Below are 21,943 nucleotides of genomic sequence, written 5' to 3'. Positions count from 1 at the left end.
TTCACGGCTCTTTTAGAGTTACAAGCGAGTCGGGTTCTTCAGTAGCCAGCCACGGGGCAAACCATTCGGTCCAGAAGAGCGTGTCTTCCGTCTTGAGATCTCGGATTCTTGGGTATTCGGATTCTTGGATATTCGGATTCTTGGATATTCGGATTCTTGAACTTACTCCCCAATTTTTTTGTTCTGGTGCTGCTCAGTGACAGTGAGTGTAATTGTGTGTGCGCGTGGTGTGTTCCGTGTGGCTTTCGGTGGTGCATGACCCTTTGACCGCATGCCCGCCCACGTGAAACACCTGCTGCTCCTTGGCTGCCTGCTCTGCGTGCTCGGCGATGTGCCGGGCATCGAGGCCTTCCACCGCTGGAGTCCCATGATGAAGGCCTTCCGCTATTTCCAGGAGACCATGCTGCGGAATAGCCTGGAACGCGCCCATCTCAATCATGGGATCGTCTTCGAGTGCCGCACCATGTAAGTGGGTTTCGGTTGTGTGCAGTTTCCATAATATATAACTATTTATTTCCAGATCAGCTAAGGATTTTGGCAATGAAGTGCACTTCAATCTGCAACTTGGAGACCTTCGAGGATTTCGTCGATTGGATCCCAACAAAAAGTTGGCTCTCTTCTTGCACGGCTGGAATGATCAGGGCAGCAAGGATTGGGTGCAAGAATTATTGCTGAGTATGTATACTTACTTATACACATAATATATAATTGGAATACCATATGAATCTCGGATTTTATCCCCAGCTTGGACCCTTTTCGACTCCAACTACAATGTGTGCGTTGTGGACTGGGGCAATCTGTCGCAGAACGACTACAAGTCCGCCTCCATGTCCATTTTCGACGTGGGTCTAACGGTGGCTGGCATCATCATGGCCCTGGAGGAGCTGCGTCCCAATCACTTTCATCGGAGCAACGTCACCCTGGCGGGCTACAGTCTGGGTGCCCATGCCGCTGGTTATGCGGGCGCTGTGCTGGAGGGTCAGGTGGAGCAGATCATTGGCTTGGATCCCGCTGGACCGCTGTTCTCGCTGCCCGCCGAGGTGGCGCCCAAGTACCGCTTGGATCCCGGTGATGCCCAGTTCGTACAGGTGCTCCACACATCCGGCGGCTCCTTGGGCACCAGTCTGAAGTGCGGCCATGCCGATTTCTATCCCAATGGAGGCAGGGCGCCACAGACGAACTGCAAGATGTTTGCCAATCTGCGCGACATGCAGAATACCAGTAAGTTACTGTTACAATTGCTGATCTAATTGAAGATACTGATATATTATTATACCTTTGAAATATTATCATTCCGCAGATCCCGTTTCCTGCAGTCACTCGGCGGCGGCGATTTTCTTCCGCCAATCGATGGATCCCGAGTACCCGTTCGTGGGCTACGAGTGCGGCAGCTACCGCGAGTTCTCCGCCGGATATTGCGATGGCAACCGGAAGGCGCGCTTCGGGATCCATTCGCAGCGGCGGGCGCAGGGGAGCTTCTACTTCCGCACCGCCCCCCACCAGCCGTACGTGCAGAGGCGTCAGAGCAACTGGTTGAGCGGGGTGGGGCGCCAGGCATCGCCGAAGGTCAGTCAGGGCGGCCAGAGCCCCCTTGTGCTGCGCCTCTGGACGAACAGCTGGCGGCGGCGGGAGCGAGCGAGAGAGCGACAGCGGAGGGACAGAGACAGAGGCAGAGAGAGAGAGAGAGAGAGGGAGAGGGAGAGAGAGAGATCGCTGTGCGCGAATAAGTAGTTCCTAGTGTTTTGTTAGTAACGTTAGTCAAATAAACGCAGCCTAAATGTATGCAATCATTTTTTGTTGGCGCCAGAGCGACGTGACAGCCTAAGGGTTAATCAGCAACGAGCATATTCTGAGAAAAAGTTTAAAAAGTTTACTGTATAAAGTACACAATAATAATATGTAACTGGATAATATTCTTTCACTTTATAAGATATTATTTATAACTTCCACTTCCTTGAAAAAGACATCCTCCAAAGTAAAATAAACGCAGCCTAAGTGTATGCAATCATTTTTTGTTGGTGCAAGAAAGACGTGACAGCGTAAGGGTTAATCAGCAATGAGCATATTCTGAGAAAAAGTCTAGTGCATAAAGTACACAATAATAATATGTAACTGGATAATGTTATTTCAATTTATAAGATATTACTTATACCTTCCTCTGAGAAATATTCCTTGAAAAAGACAGCGGATTACTACTTCAGCTTACTTAAAATCTTAAGCGAGTTCATCGCCATCCTCCAAAGTATCTCAACGAATACAAGTCCAAGTCTCAGGAGCGGTTTATTTTTTTTGTGTGTTGTAACCAACAGCTTTGTAGTAAATATTTCCGGTCAATTTGGCAGCCAGCCGGTTTTCGCCATGTTCTTGTAAACTGCATGAAAATATAACAAGCAAGCCAAACACACATATGGAAAAGTCGTTGACTTGCAGCCACAAAACGGCGAAAAGTCGGCTGCATTTAACAGTTAATCGTAAAGCAGAAATAAGAAAGCGAGAAAAAAGAAAATGGAAAATAGAAAATGGTCGAACAAGAACATGGGAGCAGAAAACAATAAACTGAAATTCAATTTTCGCATTGTAAAACATAATTTTCTACAAAACTTGACGTCAGCTTGGCCCGCTTTTTGCTAAAAGGTAGTTAATATTTTTGCAGTCCATTGCGGCCGTGCCCCCCGCGCCCCACTCACTACACTGCAAAAAATGTGTGCTCCCATAGCACAATTAAAAGAACTATGTAAATCGTACGTTTAAAACGATTCTTTTAAATGCATAAAATTGGCAGACTTCAAATTGTAATCCATACTTTTGCATAATATTGCTATTAAACTTAATTAATCAATCTGATATTGGTATTAGTTTCAATTCACACGTTTTTTCCCTGAGTGCAGCTATCCCGTTGTACATTCCACTCGAGTTGTTCTTGCCTTTTCCCGTTGCTCCTTGCCACTGTTGTTTTTATTGTTGTTGTTGTTATTGTTGTTGTTATTGTTGTTGTTATTGTTGTTGTTATTGTTGTTGCTGCTCCGCCTGCTGCTTCCTGTTTTGTAGCTGTTTTTGAAATTTATGGCGCCGTCGTCGCCTCTGCCGGCGTCGCTGCCGCCGCCGACTTCTTCGCATGAGTTATGCGCTTTTTATTTCCAGCTCCTGGCCACGTTAAGTGTTAAATTGTTTTATGCATGCACGTGTGTGGGAGGGAGAGAGAGAGAGAGAGAGAGAAAGAGAGAGGGAAGTTCAGACTCGCCATTTAATTATGAAAGTTGATTTTAGGGAACAGCGAGTGTGCGAGCGAGAGGGCCAAGGGAATGTGTGTGTGGCTTTTGGTCAAGTGTTAGAACAGGACAGATAACAGAAATTTAAATGAAATTCTAACAGGATCAGCAGACAGTACTGTTATCTAAATGATCACACCTTTTTGCTTCAATTTCTGAATATCATTTATATTATATCATCTGAAGCAATTCATAGCATGTATATGTAAAATGCAGTGCTTAAACAAATTAAACCACTTAAGCAATATATGTATGCGTTTTATTTGTTTTTATTGCCCTTAATTTCTGGGCAAGCAAACAAAGGTGAAAAAAGGAAAGCGAATAACGTGAAAAAGGAGCAGTTTTCATTGTGCTCCGCTGACTCGAACCGCTAAAGTAGCACGCGTTAATGCGAAAATCACTTACACACTCACTCAAACATACACACACACACACACACACACACTTGCAGAGGTGTGCGAGTGAGACAGGGCAGAAACTGCTGTACAATCTAAAGCAAATTAACGTTTTAAACACCTCAAAAGTTTTGTGCATTCGCATGGTCCTTAACTCTAAGACCCTCTCTTTCTTTTCCCTTCGGCCATCTCATTCTTTTGTATCCTGCCGTCGCTTTCTTGTGTATCCTGCCCTCTCATTCTTTCGTATCCCGTCCTCCCGATTCATTGCACCTGACGTCCTTGCTGATCCTGGCGCAAAGTTAAGTGTTTCTTTAGCTTAATAACGGAAACATTTTAGTTGCTGTTATGGAAAGCGGCTGCAGAACGGAGACTAGAAAGAGAGGTATAGATGCCTGCAGAGAGAGAGAGGGGGAGTGTGAGAGAGAGGCCAGCAGGCAACTTGAGCGATAGACGCTTACACATAAACACATTCAAACGCTTCCGGCAATGTGTAATAGCTGTACAAGGACGACCTGCTCCTGCTTCTGCTCCTGTTGAAAATGTAAAAAAAAGAAAAAAGTATTCCGGAGCGGAGGAAGCGAGGAAAGAAAGGAATGCCCTCCAGTGGCTGTAAATAACTCGCAGCAGGTGCCGTCCTCATCCAACGGTAAACGTCCGCCGTCCGACGTCCAACTCCCCAATTCCTGAAGACATCGTCAATGGGAAAAACCTGCGAAACACCAAGGATAGGGGCGACAGACAGGAAGGACCCGCCAGAGAATTGCACAGCTCGAAACTAACATCCGATTTCAGAGGATAATGTAGGCAAGAATATTCATGGCAATTCGATTTCCTAATGATATTTATAGTATCTCGAGACTACTACGAGCACAGTATCGTTTTGATAGGTTTTCATTGTTTAACATTTAATTTAGATAAACTTAATTGTTACACATTTTAACCTGTTTCAAAAGGACTTAGTTTTTTGCGAGTGTGCCAAAAGAACATCGGCTAGCAACAACATTTTCTTTTGATTACACGGCGTGTGGTCCTACCATTGTTCTACCCACCAGCCACACTGCAGCCACTGGGAAAACCCCATTTTCCACTCCCCATTTCCCACAGAGGTCCCCCGCATAAGTGCAAATGAGCATGAAAGATGAAATATTAAGAGTCGTCTTGGACTTTGGTTTTTTTTTCCTTTTTTTTTTGCTCCTGACTCCTAAGGGATTCCGCTTTCCACTGCTCACCTCCCATCTCCTGCTCCTTCTGCTTTGGTCGCTCCACTCATTTGGCCAAATGCAATTTTCGCTAAGAGCGCATATCCGCCAAAACAGACAGAGACTGCAAAAAAGTCGGCCAGCAGAAGCCAACAAAAAAACTATCAAGTCAGCAAGTCGGCCAGCTAACAGTGCACTGCAATAAAAAATCCTTTGTTCAAAGTAAAGCTACAATGTAAGGTATGATAGCAATAATGGTAGCTTAAATACTCCATTATCCATAGAAATATAATTTATTATTGTGTGCATATAGGTTATACGTAGTAATACAAATTAATTGTAATTTAATTTAGCTTGCCACATCTTGCAGCCAACATTTTCTCTCGAAGTTGACAGTGCAGCTTACCCCAATTTCAGCATTCCATTCCCTCCCCACGCCTTTTGCATTCCCCAGCTGACCATCAGCAACATTTCTGAGTGCAACCCTCGCTGTGCGGCATGCTGCAACATGGCCGCGATGCTTGACAAAAGTTATGGGTCACCCCTCGCGAGGGGGGCTTCTTGGGTTTCAGAGGGGCCACGGCGAATGGTGGTGGATCCAGTTCCACAGCCTGTAATTGCAGAAGGGGGTCGTCGTCCGTCTTGTTTGTCGCTGCCCCACAAAAACTAAGCTCTGCATCCTTGTGCCTGGATGCTGCAAGTGGAGCTGAAATGCCAAGTCACTTCCCATCAAAGCATCGTTATATATATACCTTATTGATTCAATGATTTGTTTGCCTTATTCATGTACAGGTTTTTGGCCAAATATATCGAGCTCGTCTTTAAATTGGTTAATATCTGTTAGGATCAACCTTTTAAAGTTTCCCTTATGCATAAATAAATCAGCAAAGGTCCTGAGATCTGCTTTTGTAATACGCGCAAGTCTTTAAAAACTTTTAATAGATCTTAAGTGTAATCGGGTATCCGTTTTCCCCACTAAATCTTTGCCTTTCTCATTAGGGACTGCTTTGTTGTGACACTAAAATATTGTGTTGCAACCTTTGCTGGATTATCATTTGCCTTTGCAGTTGCACTTTTGCGCTGACCATTCGCACACCTGACCACCGTGGAAACGGCGCCTTCTCCACCGCTATTCCCAGGTCCTTTTCCCAGCACTTGAGGTGATTAAATTTCCGCGAGCGGCTGGACAAAGGAAAAGTGCCCCCCAACTCTCCGCCGGCATTCAATTTCAAGCGCACACAATTTAGTTAATAACTTTTAAGCGGAGCGCATCATAAACCCTCCTCGTTTCCCACCTCCTCTTTCTTTTAACAAATGGCGAGCAATAAACTAAACGCAGCGGATTACGCTTGGGAATGATTTCGGCAAGAAAGAGAAGACACCATAGGGGCAGAGTGAGAGGTCAGATCGGACTCAACGCCACTGAAGAGTTGTGAGTGCAATTGCGTGGCTGATGCGATTTCACTGCATAAAAATTGATTTAAGCTATTAAAATCCATTTAGATAAGCCTTTCACTTGGTGATAGAAATATGCAAATACAGATATTATATACTATCGCTATTTCAGGTTGCGCAATTACCCCATCGATCACGTAAGCAGCTCCAATACATGTGATTCTCGCATCCCGGCGCCCTTTGCATTGTCCTGCCAGTGAATATGCTTGTTTCGGGGGATAAGGATGCTTTTAACCAAACAGCAACAGGGCCAACAGCCAACTGCTACAACTTAAGCTTAGCAATGACAGTGGCGTGAAAGTGGCCAAGAGAGTGTGTGGATGGGATGGGGGAAATGCAAGGGCAGGAGGAAATGGATAAGCACAAAAACGGAGACAATGCGGAAAATTGTAAGACACTAAAATTGGCTAAAAGGACTCAACAGTCAACCGGCGTGTATGTTGATGCTGCCCCCTCACCACCAACCTCCCACCCACTCGCTTTTCCACCCCTTTCTCCACACTCCACACTCCACATTTTCCTCGCTGTTTGAGGGAAGGAACTCATAAAAGTGAGCAACAAATTTCATTGTTTATGGCCAAGCTTGGCTACATAAATACCCACGTGTGTGTGTGTGTGTGTGTGTGTGACTACGCCATCTCCTTTAGTTTTGCTTTTTGTGTGTGCAATTTGCTCTGGCATAATGCTGGGCAATTTCGTGTGAGGCCTCCCAGCCAACCATCAGCAAAACACTTATCCCCTTTCGTCCTTGAGCCGCGCATAAATAAAAATTAGTTTCACTCTCATCCAAAACTTTCGCCGAATTCCGTCAGCGAAATTCGAGATATTTGGGGGCAAAAAAGAATTCAATGTCCTGTACAAGAGCGACTACTTTCCGAAATGGAAATTGAAAAATCCTAATTTATTTTGCACAGATTTTTAAGGGCTTAGAAAAGTATCTATTATTTGCAGTAATTAATTTTCTTCTTCTAATAATGTCACGATAAAATAAATCAATTCTCTGGTAACAATGAAAATTGACACTAGTAGAAAATAATAAAATACCTTAAAGCCTTTTTAAACATCTCCAAAATCCTTAACATAAATCCGATTATTTTAGGCAAGCAAGAGAAGTAAAGATACTTCCTGGCCCTCATAAAATTGTTGTCAAACAAAAAAACAATGTTTGCCTGCCCGTTTTTGCCATTCCCAAACATGGTTTATTAGAATTTTATTTTATTAATATTTTTTAGAGGGGGTTAGAACGGACTAGCAAAGCGTGAAATTAAATTTGGCTTGCTCCGATATCATTCATAGTTTTTCCAGCGTGATTTTTCTTTTGTTTTCGTCGGTCTTTTGCCTAATAATCTTTTTTGTTACCTTTTTTTTGCAGCCCGCTTTTTATGTGCCCACTTTTTGTGCTGCACGCAAAGGGAAATTGGGAAAAGACAAGGAAAAGTCCAGTAAGGGAAGCCGAAGCGTAACGAACAGTTTTATCCATGCCCATGGATTTTTACTAGGCACTAAAATTATATTTTCATTGTTATGTAGTGGGGTCGAAGGCAGCCCAATCGGTACGCCCATTCCCCATTTTCGAAAAGCTGTCATTAAATTGTTGGCCACATCATTTGTGTTGCCCAGCCAGTGTTGCTGGTTTAAATGGCCCAAAGCAACTGACGACGAATGCCAAAGGACCCTGCTTCGTGTGTCCTGTGGAGCGTGGTGATGTTGAGTTTGGCTGTGGTAAGTTTTCCACTGAGAGAGCGTGAGCGATAGATTGAATCAACAAGTGGATACTGGAAGTTCTGGAAGAAAGTGCGAGCGAACTATAAAGGAACTCTATTAAATTATTTAAAAAAGCCACAAAATAAGTATAAAGCCACCACAATAATATTTAGAAATATGTTCATTGAAAATATATAAATTTGTACTAAAAAAAGTTTGGAAATATACAAGCTAGAGTTGTAAATATATTACACAAAATAAGCTTATAACCACGTAATAATATTAATATTCATATAATATTAAGTCAGTTTGATAAAAGGTAGAGTTGTATATAAATTAATAATATTTCCTTCAAGTTTATATATGCATAAAATGCTTTACTATGGTTAAATTTAACATTATATTGGTATAGATGAAGTAATTGAAGAGCCAACAAAGAGTAATTCACACATTTCCTTAAGTTTTATTGATGGCCTTCAACAATTGATAGCAATTATTTAAAACAGACATATTTGTGCAGCCTGTAACTGAGCAGCCTAATAATTCACCCAATTAAAAGCAATTGGCAAATATGACATTTTATTTCAGCTCGAGGTATTTTGCCAGCTTTGGCTAAATATTATTTATCCCATTGCTGTGTCGCAAATGGCTGAAAAGTGACAACAAATATCGAGATTAGGAAGGGGAATTTTTTCGGTTGGCAATCCATTGAAATCTAATGAAAATTGTGCAACAAAATGGGGGGATTCTACTTGTTTGCTGTGTGAATATGGCACACAGTTTTGTTTTTTGTTTTGCTGTTGTGGGAAAATTAATATATTTAAAAAATGCAGAAATATTGGAAATATACTTTCGTGGCGACAGAGGGGACCAAGTGGATCGGAAGCAAAAACAATCATATGAAAAGGCCGACAAAATACTTTAACGAATACCGAAAACCGGCATTTTACCAACTGCATATTACGATATGCATATTTCATTTATGCCCAAAACAAATGCATAAATACAATTGCACAATACAAGGCCCACAGGGATATGAACAAATCGAAAATGATGGGCGGCGAGTCTCCGAACAGCAAAAGGATACTTTCGAATATACTTTCGGTTATATTTCCATATACCATAAATATTTTATTAACATTTTGCAAAAATATTCATTTCATTTTCGATCCTTGACGATATTTTTAAACATTTTAATAAAATGCCATAATATTATTTTATTACTAAACATTTTTCGTCTTCTAGCCATGTACTTTTTTAATATTTGTTAAACCCCGCAGCCCAAATGGGCGTGGCAAGTGGGCGGTTGGCTGCGTTAGTCCATTGCATCTGTTGGCATTTCTGCATTTAATGCCATAAAAGTTTATCTGCAAATGTGTCGCAGTGTGTGCATATTTTACTTTTATTTTCGTTATTTAATTTAAATAAAAATGCATTTGTTTATACACAGACGGGAGAGCTTAATTGAGAGTATTTTGTGTAATTTGGATCTCTCGATTACAATAGCGAACTTTGGTCTGCATTTTACTTAATGAATCGCTAAAGAGCGAAAATGAATAAGAAATTTGAACATTAAACAGTACATTATCCGCAGCTAATGAAAGTATAATGGAAGCACAAATTTACATTCACCCGAAATGTTCGTATATTCTAATGATATCATTGTTACGAATATGGTGCATATTTGGCATAAATGGTTGGGGCAAATTCTGTTTGTAATTTCCCACAAATTCTTGCACCTCTGTAATTTGATCAATGAATACTTTATTGAACTCAATAGGTATCTCCAGGTTAAGAGCCGTGTTTCACCCATTTTGGCCTGCCTGGTTTGCATGAATTTCGGTGAATTTTTAGCAATTCAGTTCCGGCTTTAAATGTCGGTGCCCAAACTTACATTGCAGGCACATCCGGAGCGAAAATGTTTTCATTTTATTTAATTTCAGTTGCTTGCGTTTTGGTCTCGTTTTGGCTGCCGCTGTTACTGTGATAAACATATCACAAAAAAAGGTTAGTTTTATACAAAAAGTAAAGTGCAAAAAATGTGTCGCTTTTTAAGCACTTCCTCTATTTTTTGTAACTATTTTTTGTAACTATTTTTTGCACTATCATAAAAATGAAGGCAATTAAAAGAGGGGGTCTTTTGTCTCTGTGTTTGATGGTGTTATCGCTATTGTTGCCATTGCTCTGGCTCCTGACAAAACGTTTCAATTAGTGCGATTATTGCATAAACAACAGAAGCAACAAAAGCGTCTAAAAATTCATTGCTGTCGCTTACAATTTAGCAAGCCAAAAAAATACAAATAAAAAATTGCTGGTTCGCTGGCTTCTTTCTCTATGAATTGCGGGTCGTTTTTGTAAGTGTTTTGTTGATTTTATTCACATTTATTTGTGGCACAGTTTCAAGTGAAGTACTTCGCTTCGGTTGGTCTCTAGTTAACACTAGTTCTGAAATTCCTACGATTTTGCATGATTCCTGATCTCTGACCAAGGCCCATGGTGCGCTTGTCCATTAGCCAGCAGTTATGCAATGCCCGCAGCATTTAGCCGCGTCAGCTGAGCTCTTAACGTGGCTCTCTGTTGTCTTAGCCACTTGGTTGTTGTTGTTGTTGCTGTTGTTGTTGCTGTGCGCCGCAGCATTTGCAGCTTGTGCCGTTTACAGCGTTTACTTTACAGCTGCGTGCGAGCTGCGCTGCCTCTGCCAGCGTCAGCAGCGACTTCGACTGCGAAGTCTATTTGACTGCACTTCTCAAGCCTGACTTGGCACAGTGGGCGCAGTTGGCCCAAAAGTGCTCTAAATAATATCATTAAAGTTGTAGCTATTTTTCGAAATTTTCTATATTTTTTTGAAAGTAATTCCGCTCCACAAAAACTTTGATTTATTGTATTTATGATTGATATTTAAATATATTTTGATTTAATGTATTTATGATTGATATTTAAATACATTTTGATTTAATGTATTTATTATTGATATTTAAATATATTTTGATTTAATGTATTTATGATTGATATTTAAATATATTTTGATTTAATGTATTTATGATTGATATTTAAATATATTTTGATTTAATGTATTTATGATTGATATTTAAATATATAATGTTTTGGATATCAGAAAATTTAAGCATATAATAAATTAATTAAAATAATAAGCATAATATTTACAAGAGACTTTCGAGCTTTTTGATTATTTTTCAATTAGCCAGTCAGCATGACCAGTGTTCACTGTGCCGGCGCCTCAGTGCGTTTCAGGTTTTGGGCTCTGTACCGCCTCGTTTGGCTCTTTGAAATGGCCTCGGTCGCCGTTGCCGTTGCCGTCGACGGCGACGTCAGTTTTATGTTTTTCTGTAGTGTTTTTTGAGGCTGCATAAAGTTTAAACAATTTGGCCACCGCTCGCGTTTAGTTCTCTTTCGCGTGCGCCAAAACCAAGTAACCAACTTAACAAGTTGCCGGCCCGAAAAAAATATATTTCAGTTTCAGATTCAGTTGGAGCTTCGATTTCTGATTTCTGCTTTTTTGATTCAAACGCAATTTTGTTTCGGTTTCGAACTCGATTGCTCTGCATTGAATTGTTATAGATCTATTTCAAAGTGCTCGATTGATTGGCCGATTGATTAGCGCGCCACGTGAAAGTGAGTTTCATTGTTTGTTTTTTCCATTTATTTTCATTTTTTCTGCTTATTTTTGCCGCCGTGCTGCATTCCAAGTTACACATATAGTTTTTGGAAATATTTTTTTTTTTTTTTGGCTGCGTCAGTTTGGCAAGCGGCGCAAGCATTAACCCATGGCTGACCTCTGCCTTTTAACGCGTGTGTTGGGCAAGGATTTTAACGAGTGTGTGATGAAAAAGTATGCAAAAACCGTGTGTAGTGGAAATTCGTTAATTGGAAAACAAAGTACGTGCTGTATTGGCTCTAAACATTTTAAATAATAAAATATTTCAATTGTTTTGGCTTTTTATTTTGTGTGTGTGTTCTGGGATATTTTTATATCAAATTTTAGCTTAGAAGTGTCTATATTGCTTTTTATTTATTTTCCAATAAATACAAGGTGTAGTGATATGGCTGTGTTCGAAATTACTAATAAATAAATCAAAGTTCCTTGAATAAAATATAACTGAATGATAATAATAATAAAGCCATAAAAAGCAGTGCAACGTACATTTATCGACATTTTTTCAATAAATGCATCGCAATGATGTGGCCCCTATTAACCACTTAAAGCCGGTTTTCCTTGCTCCAGTTTTTTTTTGTGGAGTCTTACAGAGTTCGACAGGTGAACATCGCACATTGCCCAGTTAACAAGATAGAGTCAACAAATCCCACGAAATCTCCGACGGCCTTGAAAAGCTCAAAAGCCGAAAGATCAACATCAACATCAACAAAATTCCACACAAAGGCGAATAAATAAAAATTGGTTGGGTTTTGAATTTTTGGTGAATTTTAAATCGGCATTGCTGGCATTTCTCTCGTCTTTTGAAGGCAGCTGAAGGCAGCGACGCATGCGCAGCGGCGTGTAAACAATAGTGACCCAATTGCCTCATCTTTCAGCAAACTGCTGGCTGCATCGGCAAAATGCAGTTGGTTATGCAACTTGCGAGGGAGATTAACATATGAGTGGCAAGTGTGTGCAATTTGTGCAAATTGATAGGCGCCACATGTGGTGGCAAGGAAAACAATCGAGGCTTTTCCCATTACGCAGCTTGAGGAAATGCTGCAGGTGAACAAAAAATCTACCAGACGCATGAGACGGGAAATTAACCGAAATCGAACGCAAATCGAGTCAAATGAATTGCAGCACGAAGTTTCCTTTTGGGGTTTTTTCACCAATGCAAATTTCCTGGTTTTCAAAGTATATAATGAAAATTCGTTTCTCTATTATGAAGTTCGAAAGTGATTATTGAAAAACTGTCATGCGAATAACTACGTGCCATTGTTGCATTTAAGCCAAATCAATTTAACCAACCAACAAATGCGTCAGCACAGAGGCAAATAATTTCCCAACTATCACCGTACAATGCAAATAAATCACACTTTCGAGAAGCCGCCCCAAAGAAGGCCAACCCAAAAACTTCAATTGACCAACTGACCAAGCGAATGTTAATCAAAATGCAAAAAAGCCAAGTAACAACTCGGTCCTCGGCCCTCGCCCATCAATTACCACCTGTCAATGTGGCCGCATCGCTGGCTTCTTTACTTACCGGTTTCCATTTGCGGCCAAAAGCGACACGACAATTGGCCAAAAGAATCCAAATACAATCGAAATATTCGGAGAAAACCAGCGGATGACCTTGAGGCGGGGGAATCGGGGTTTGTCGCTTGGGTTTTTGGTATGAAAGTCAAGGTTGCGCTTCGGTCGATAGTTGTTTCATGATTAGCATTAGCCATTGTTGTTTTTTTCTGTTTTGTTTTATATTTTCAATTCCACTTTGAGGGCTTTTTTTTATTGCTTGTAGTTTTTTTCAAGCGCATTTTATGAGTGTCATCGGCGTGGAGACAGATACAAATTGATTAGCCAAGAAAATATTTATACTGTCAGTTAAAACGATTGGCATATATTGAACATATGGCAACTATAAATGGATATATAATTACCTGTGCTGTGAGTCATAGCAGCCCGAAGGTTAATTGGTTTTTTTTTCTGAACAAATCAGAATCAAGGGATAGCTACTTTAGAATTTTATTTGCTAGTTAGGCTATGCTTTTATGTGATTTTAGGTAGAATCTTCGTAATAAATACGAAAATTTGCAACCAATTGAAATCAAGATGTTGCCAGTTTTTATTGCGAGCATAACTTGGTTTTTGGTCTCAACTAATTTTGCTTTTCATATTCCCGCCGTTTGGCATTTCCCAGGCACACATTTTGAGTGTGGGAAACCGACAGTTGCAGATAAAATGTTGTGGAGCGATAAGTAATCGGCAGACTAACAAATGTGTTTATGCAGCTGCACTGAAAAATTAAGAGTAGTTTTCGAATGCAGCGGGGCCAGCGGGGGGAGTGGTTCGTATATTTCTGCAAGGGATAACTTAAAGTGCTGCTGCTCTAGCTACCGGCTACCAGCTACCAGCTACCAGCTAGCAGCTCAAAAAACATGGCAATATCAATATGTATGTTTTATTTATTGACTTGCTGCGAAAATGGAAGCAGGAAAGGGAATGCCACGCTGCAGGATGCCGCCTTTTGACAGTTGGCACGTAGCCGGCCCAAGACGATGGGGCGTATACGTATTATGAGTTATGAGCTTGCCTCGACGATCACGTATACGCCCCCTATGGCTGGTGTGGCACCCCGCTGTCCTCCTGTCCTGCTGTCCTGCTGTCCTGCTTCTTCTGCCACTTGCCACTTGAAATAATGTTGATGCCCCACAATTAAATAGAAGGCCCCCGCGATTGTGAATTTAATTACAACTGTAAACAGTTTTTCCTCTAAATTCTTTGTGCTCCTCCTTTTTTTTAGCCCATGGCGAAACAGTACACTTTTGAATGCTATATTTTGTATTTTCCAGTTTGTTTTTTTTTTGTTAGTCAGCCAGCCATTAGCAGTGGAAAAACTAAAGCGAAAACGGGGGAGGGGGGAAAAGGGTTCGGGGCGGTGAAACACTACGCGCTGAGAAAAGCAATTTTCCGGTTGAGTTTACAAATGGCGGGCGCGGCCAGCGCTGAAAATAAATGACATATCACAGAGTCTGGTCACCTTTATGCGATGGCCAAAGTAAACACATGAAAGCAATGCAAGTGTGCGAAAAGCGGGTTTCCCGGGGGTTTCCAGGGCTGCTTTTCCTGGGGTGGTGTATCCTTGTTTGTTTGTTTGTTTGCCTCCGTCGACTCCTTAGTTATGCATGTGTGCGGGCGTGTTGTGTTGGTGTGTGTATCTGGATGTATTTGGATGTATTTTGGATGTATTTTGGGTGGATGCGGTTCTGTTTTAGTGGTGGCCTGTGGTTTGCTCGGTCTGTTGTCTCGGATTTCAACTGAAGCCCTATTTTGCTATGATTATATTAAATTGAATCACAATTCTGACTTTCGATCGTATAATGTTAATTAATAATGGAATCGAGGGATACTTAATACCCCTTTGAAATGGCAACAATATAGCTGAATAGGAGCTATAACTATTACTAGAACAATAACTTGCTGACTACGGTTCTTAGTGCTACCTCTGAATGTTTGTTACGCGTCTCTTACAGCCTCTATACGTCCCAGCAAATATTTCCTGAATCAAATAACTTTAAACAGTTGGCTCGAAACATATCCTTCTGCTCATATATTTTTTCAGGACCTTTTCGGCCGCCCTTCTGGATATCAATAAATGGTTGCCATTCATTTTCGGGCAACTTTTGTTGCCCTGCGCTAGTTGGTGTTGTTTACACGACTACACCTACATGCACACACCCACGAACACACAGACACATACACATACACAGAGTCACCCACTGACACACACACTCACCTACAGACAGACACACATTCCCGAGGACAGTTATGAATGGCAATCCATTCGCTTAATGGAATTTCGTGTTGTTTAACTTTTACGTGGAGGGGATTTCATGGGAATGGGCGTGGAACATATGTGTGTCCTTGGGTCAGTGGGGGAGGGGGGAGGGTGGCAGTGGCAGTGGCAGTATATCCCTGAACCACCCACCCCCTTGTCCAGGCCATCATCGTAAAGCTTTATTAGCATTTATTATGCAAGACTTTGCCTCGGTCAAGTTTGTGTCTCTGTTTTAGTTTTATGATCGCTTCCGACTCGACACCTAAAGTCCCCCTTAACCCATGTTGGCCAGGTTTTAATTTCAATAAACGCACATTTTATGACTGCGCAGGTTTATGGCCACGTAGGATTTATTTATTTTTCATTACATTACGCCAAGTGCGGGGGGGGGGGCAAACTTCAAAACTCAACGGGTTGAATCAATTGGATGGGTTGGATGGGTTGATGGTTTTGCTGTAATGGGTTAAGAGGTTGGATGTGTGCGTGTGTGTAATCAACAAAAATTGGCAAAATGTAACTCGATAATTTCGCTCACACACAGCAATGCACACGAACCGAAACCAAAACAGAAACAGAAACAGAAATCGAAATCGAAACCCTGAAACCGAAACTGAAATTGCCGAAATGGAAATCGAATTGCAGCACGGAAAATTCTGGATTCTGGATTCTGGATTCTGGATACCGGATGGTATTGCGATTTGGGTTTTGCTTGCTTGGCTGAGGGCTGAGGGAAATTAGGGAAACGGGGCAGAAATCGGGGGCAAATGCATTTTCAGGTGGACAAATGTGGCTGTGTGTGCGTAGTCGTCGGGCGCCAGTGTGCAGCAGTGACAAATGTTGATAAGATGCCATCGATTCGCATAATTTATGCTGCCACTACGGTGGCACAGTGGGCGCCAAAAGTATGTCGACAGCCGGAGAGTCTGGAAATTCTTTCTTTTGCAAATTGACACGGGAAGTGGGGTAACTTAGTGGCATACTGTAAGGAATTTCAGTTAAACTAGTCAAGTGTTTAGCAAAGTAAATAAATGTTATATTAATTTTCGAGCTGTCTGAATAGTAGAATAATAGACGCGTGAATAGTGCAATTGAACTTTCAAATGCCACTGTAGACCCTTGGGGAATATTTCCTGGGACAACCACTCTAGCACACATGCACACCTTCCACACACACGCATGCACACGCACACAACTAGGAGCGCATACAACGGTAAATCTCTGCTGGCTTCGCTGCCGGCGTCGGCGTCGGCAACATATCGAGGACATTTAAATCGCTCTTAAGTCTCGTTTAATTGGTACTTAGCATGCAAATGCAAAATGAGGCGAGATCCAAGGCAGCAATTGTCGCACTGTCTCTCTCGCTCTGTCTCTCTCTAACTCTCTCTCTCTCTCTCTCTCTTTCTGCATCTATACCCCTCGCTTTTTGCAGGTCCTTGTGCGCTTAGTCCTGGCGTGCAAGCATGTGTGTGTGTGTGTATCATTAGTTACATGAACAATATGCCAGGCACATCGTCAGTTTGAGTTGCTTTCGTTGTCTCAGGCGTGGAAACCCTTTCTCCTTTCTCCTTTCTCCACTCTCCATTGTCCTTGCTCATTTCCCTTCTGCCTTTCCCCTCCCCTCTTCAGCTGCTCTGTTCGAGTGTGTTTACCAACACAAGCACACAAAGAGAGTTTCGGCCACACAGGGAAAATCAAACAAGCACTTGTCAAAGCCCCAAATGCATGCAGATCCTTATTAAAATCCGCTTGTGTCCTTTATTTGAGCATTTTAGAATCATGTGTAGAAGGGGGTTTTCATACTGCATTTTACTATTTTCAATACAGCTCTTGAATAATTAACTATCACACAGTAGCTCTGAATTTATTATGCACGTTTTTGGTAAGTGTGTACATGTCACCTGAAACCAATAGTTAATGCGCAATTAAATATTAATCGAGATTGATGGACTGACAATCGTTTTGCTCAGTGCACTGAAAACAAAAGCTTGAGAGAGCGCTGAGCGTCGAAACGAATCGAATGGAATCACATAGCATTGCATCAAATCAAATCAAATTTAATTGAAATGCCATGCAAAAATATTTTGAGAGCTGAGACGAAAATTGATTGATTTTTGGCTAGCCATCGAAAAGTCCGATTTAAATGCCAAGGCCCCCCCCTCCCCCCTGTATTCTCCACCTCCCCCCCCAAATTTCCCTACGGCCAGCTCTCATTGATATAATTACAAAGTTTTGTTGGCCAGTTGATGAGCCAGTTGGAAAACATAATCAAGAATGCGATTTTGCCGTTCTCCATTTTCCATCGCCATCTCGCTTCCACCGCCGAAAAAGTTTTAATTTCAAATGAAGTTTGAACAGGGGCGTGGGCAACGAGGGGGAGGGGGGCAATAAAATAATCAAAGCGTGCACAAAAGTGCAACGAGAATTGCCGAAAAACTGGTAACAAAAGTAAGCAAAATGAAGAAGAAAGGCAGAAAGGCAGAAAGAAAAGAAAGGGTGGCGTTGCCGTCATCCAAATAGTGCAAAAAGCCAAAAGGCAAGGGACAAAAAAGAAAGGGTATCAGAGGTATGATGAGCCCAAGATAGGCAAGCTATGGATGCTAACTATTTAGCTTAGAAAATTCAGAAATCAGAATGATCGAGGAGTGCACCAAAAACACGTTTGGCTCTCCCTTTCTAGAAGCTGTAAATACTTTTAGCGTATATGCCATGTCCTAAACTGCTCAACTTACAGGGTATTTGGGCAGTGAAAAAAGGGTTAGCCGAGCTGCGGGGCAGTGCAAATTTACCTGAAGACAGGGAAGGGGAAGGGGAAGTGGTGGGTGGAGTCGACAAACTTAACCGGAAATCTAGTCGAAAAATGGGCCAAGTTGGCAAACGGAAGCGGGCATCCAAAAATGCCAATGCCTTTAGTCCTTCAGTAATGAGAGTCAGCCAGAATGGGACAGTAGATTGGCGGTGAAGGAAGGGGGAGAGGGAGAGGGAGAGGGAGGGGGATAGCTATTATGCGCCATTAGGGCATAATTAAAATGCTTCAAGCAGCAGAAGCGCCAGCAACAACAACAAGTGCGGCCAAGACGCTGATAACGACAACACGCTGAACGAGAAGGAGAAATATCAGGTGAAAGGAGCTGCAAGTGCAGGTGAGCGAAAGAAAGCGGTTGAGCGGCGACAAAGTTGCCAAGGCAAACAGAAATGGTCTACAAAGAGATGGGCTAGAAAGGGGTATACTGAAAAGGGGTATACTGAAAAGGGGGATACTGAAAAGGGTATACTGAAAAGGGGGATACTGAAAAAGGATTCCTATTGGATTCACAATAGGGCCATGATCAAGTCTTCGCCTCAAATGATCCTTGAGGATTGGAAAACCAGTTTGAAGTAACTGAAAGTTTGCTACAGCTTATCCGCTGGCAGAAAGCTTAAAGAATTTCTAGTGATTTGGAATGGTTTTTGATAAATACTTACAATTCCATTTAAAAGTTTTTAAAAGAATATAACATTATAATTGAATTGTGCTCAAATTGTTAGGCAAGTAACGCACATAAATTCCCAAGCAAATCCATTGCGATGTATGCCCCCACTGCTAATTTCCCATCATAGTTCTTGATAACATTTGGTAATTGCTCCTATATCCATGACAGCTGTGTGCAACGTGCATGTGCTGTCCATTTGCTATGGAATTGGCAATAAGGACTTCAAAGACTTCCCCCTTAGATTGGCGCACTCTCTACATTTTTTTTTTACCCTTTCTCAATCTGTGCAATGAATTTTGGCAATTAAGCAATCACTTCGCTCATATGCAAAGATATTTTGGGTGTTCTACTTGGGGGCATGTGGATGCAATGGATGCGGGTGCAACTTGGGCACCAAAGACGCTGGCAGAGAGCTCAAGTGCACTACCCATCCGAAAAACTCGTCTCAACTCAACTCAACTCAATGAAATGAAATGTTTGTCTGTTATATGTACCGTTTCGTTTCGTTTTCGTCCTTTTTTTTTGGGAGGCGGGAGTAGAAGAGCAGCTCCTTCTGCTTTTCCTGCTGATTGCCTTACGCTACAACAGGCAATCTATGGGAATAAAGATATGCATATGTGTGCAGTGTGTGTGAGCCATGCATTTTTATGGCACTGCTTTTTTTCGTTTCGTTTCTTTTGCTTTCTTTTTTTGGAGACTGGGGAGGAGTGTATAGGATAGCATAGAACGCTCTCGAAAAAGCAAAAGTTTTCACTTCAAGTACTTTTTTCGCTCTGCTTCTTGGTACGGTTTTTTTTTTCTCTTATTTTTGGCAATTTGCTGTTGTTGTTCCCGTTGTTGTTGTTGTTGTTGTTGTTGCATCATCATTCGCCTGGCAAAAGAGTTTGAGCACTTGAGTAGCATTAAAGCATCAAACGATTGTCTACGGAGCCAACAGCAATTGACTTCTTCGCTCAACGATACCTAGGAATATGTGTAGTGCGATGGGATATCCAGTTCGAAATTGGTTGCCCAGGTAGCGAGGAAATTATGGTAATATAATCCACAGACGACACTTGACACTCCCTGTAAACAAATTTGAAATATAAACTTCAGTTATTGATTGCGTGCTGAAAAAATACGCAACAGGGCGGCGTTAAATTGCATTTTCCAGTTAACTTATTTTGCTGCAATTGTGTACCTTCCTAATATTTTCATTAAAACTGACCAATACGTTCTTACTAAAGTTACCCAATCCCTTAAAGGGTATCAGATTTTCCCATTCGCCCCTCACTGAACACACATATCGAAAAGTATACAATCGCAGTGTAGTTTCAGTGCTTCAGATTTTGATTGGGTATTTCGATTCGGTACTCAGCTGACTTGACCTCAAGCCCATTGTCGGGAAATTTATACCCTGCACACCCCTCGACCATCAATCAGATTTGCCTGCGTGATGGGGAAATGGGGAAAATGAAGTGCCAACGTTTTCGGCAAATGGCCAGCAATCAAAACAAATGCGCCAATTCAGCCATTCAGCCGACAGCTGCCCAATTAGCCACACTGGTAGAAAAATTAAAATAATTTCGGAAAAGTAAGATGTCAGGCAATAGCTTATATTCCAAGAATTCTAATAATTTGATTCAATTTCTTGCCATATTCAAACCATTTCGCTGTAATTACATTTCATTTGGCAAATGGAAGTGCACACAAAGCCCTGAAAGTGATTCAAATGATTTCAATAATATTTTTACATAGTTTGTGCCATTTATTCGGGCTATAATTTCATCAATTCTGGCCATTGCATTTTCAATTGCAGCATAATCGAACGCAAAATGCGGCAAAATGTAGCAAATATAATATAATCAATGTACATATATACATATATTGTTGGTATTGCTGAGTTGGGGTGGCATTGAAATAATTTAAATTATTTTCACATTGCGTTGGAAATTATGGGCAAACAATTAAGCGGCCAGTTTTTGGCTTTTACCCGTGGCCAATTGCTGTTTTCTATTAACTCTTTTAGCCCAAAGGGGCTTAAATAACGCAAAAACACAGCCGCATTGTGACATTAAATGGCATTTGAATATTTTTGTGCGCATTGCATTTGGCCAGCACAAATGCAGAATGCAATTAAAATGTAAAAATTTATTAAGCTACTTTCCAAATTTTCCTAATTACGCGCATTAAAAACAAAGAGTGAAAAAATGAGCATTTTACACCAATTTCAGGGAAATTTCACCGAAAGCAGCGGAAAAGTTGACTAAATATTGCAAATTTGATTGTCACGCAATTTCTGCTGCATACTTTCAGGGGTGCAGTGAAAATGCCGCGAAACAGTTTTCCCATTTTCCACTGGACAACTTGGACAATTACCATTTCTTGTAGTTAGCGAGTTATATTAATTAGGCGCAAATTTGTCTCGAAGATCTGGGAAATGGGGTTTCTGCATAGGAATTTTCACAGACAGATAGGAATTTTTACAGTTTGTTTAGTTTTTCTTACTTTTAGTGCAAAGGCAAATAATAGAAATCATTTCACATGCATGTGTTAATTGCTGGGGAACACTTAATATATTAAACAAGTTTTGAAAAGTAATTGAAACATTTATTCACGGCATTTTCGGTGTTTATTTGAATGCATTTTCCCGACTCTCAACGCCTCCTGTTATTGACCTCTATTTTCGCGGTATTCCCCACATTCCCATTTCCCATTTCCCAATCCCCCTACCAATTTCCATTTCAATATCGCTTGCTGGCGTTGCTGTTCTCCTTTTTGAAAGAGCTGTCACCGAAAATGATTTATGCACCGCCTCTGCGGGGGCGTGTCACTTCTATTGCCTTCGGTTTTTTTTTTTGCCCGCCGTTGACAGAATCTGCCATTGATCGATGCAATTTGCAATGGATTAATCACACAAAGAGCACTACAATAATGAAATATTTGCGTGTGTCTTTTTTTACTCCTGTTCACAGC

At 41.3% G+C, this 21,943-nt stretch overlaps 1 protein-coding gene across 1 annotated transcript; it reads left to right on the top strand.

Annotated features, from left to right (window-relative positions):
• Positions 1–271: 271 nt before the first annotated feature.
• On the top strand, positions 272–1,731 carry LOC120456736 (endothelial lipase). Its single transcript, XM_039643725.2, has 4 exons — positions 272–465; positions 521–675; positions 745–1,221; positions 1,301–1,731. Exons 1-4 carry the CDS (start codon positions 272–274, stop codon positions 1,729–1,731), a joined length of 1,257 nt encoding a protein of 418 aa, XP_039499659.2.
• Positions 1,732–21,943: the final 20,212 nt, after the last annotated feature.

This window comes from Drosophila santomea, chromosome X, assembly GCF_016746245.2.
Source record: "Drosophila santomea strain STO CAGO 1482 chromosome X, Prin_Dsan_1.1, whole genome shotgun sequence".
NCBI lineage: Eukaryota > Metazoa > Arthropoda > Insecta > Diptera > Drosophilidae > Drosophila > Drosophila santomea.
This window is presented reverse-complemented; position numbering and strand designations above follow the sequence as displayed.

Excerpts from the sequence above, each read along its gene's own strand:
- LOC120456736 (XM_039643725.2), top strand. The coding sequence starts at position 272 with ATGCCCGCCCACGTGAAACACCTGCTGCTCCTTGGCTGCCTGCTCTGC. Across the intron at positions 676-744 it reads GGTGCAAGAATTATTGCTGA|CTTGGACCCTTTTCGACTCC; the intron begins GTATGTATACTT and ends TTTTATCCCCAG. Across the intron at positions 1,222-1,300 it reads GCGCGACATGCAGAATACCA|ATCCCGTTTCCTGCAGTCAC; the intron begins GTAAGTTACTGT and ends ATCATTCCGCAG.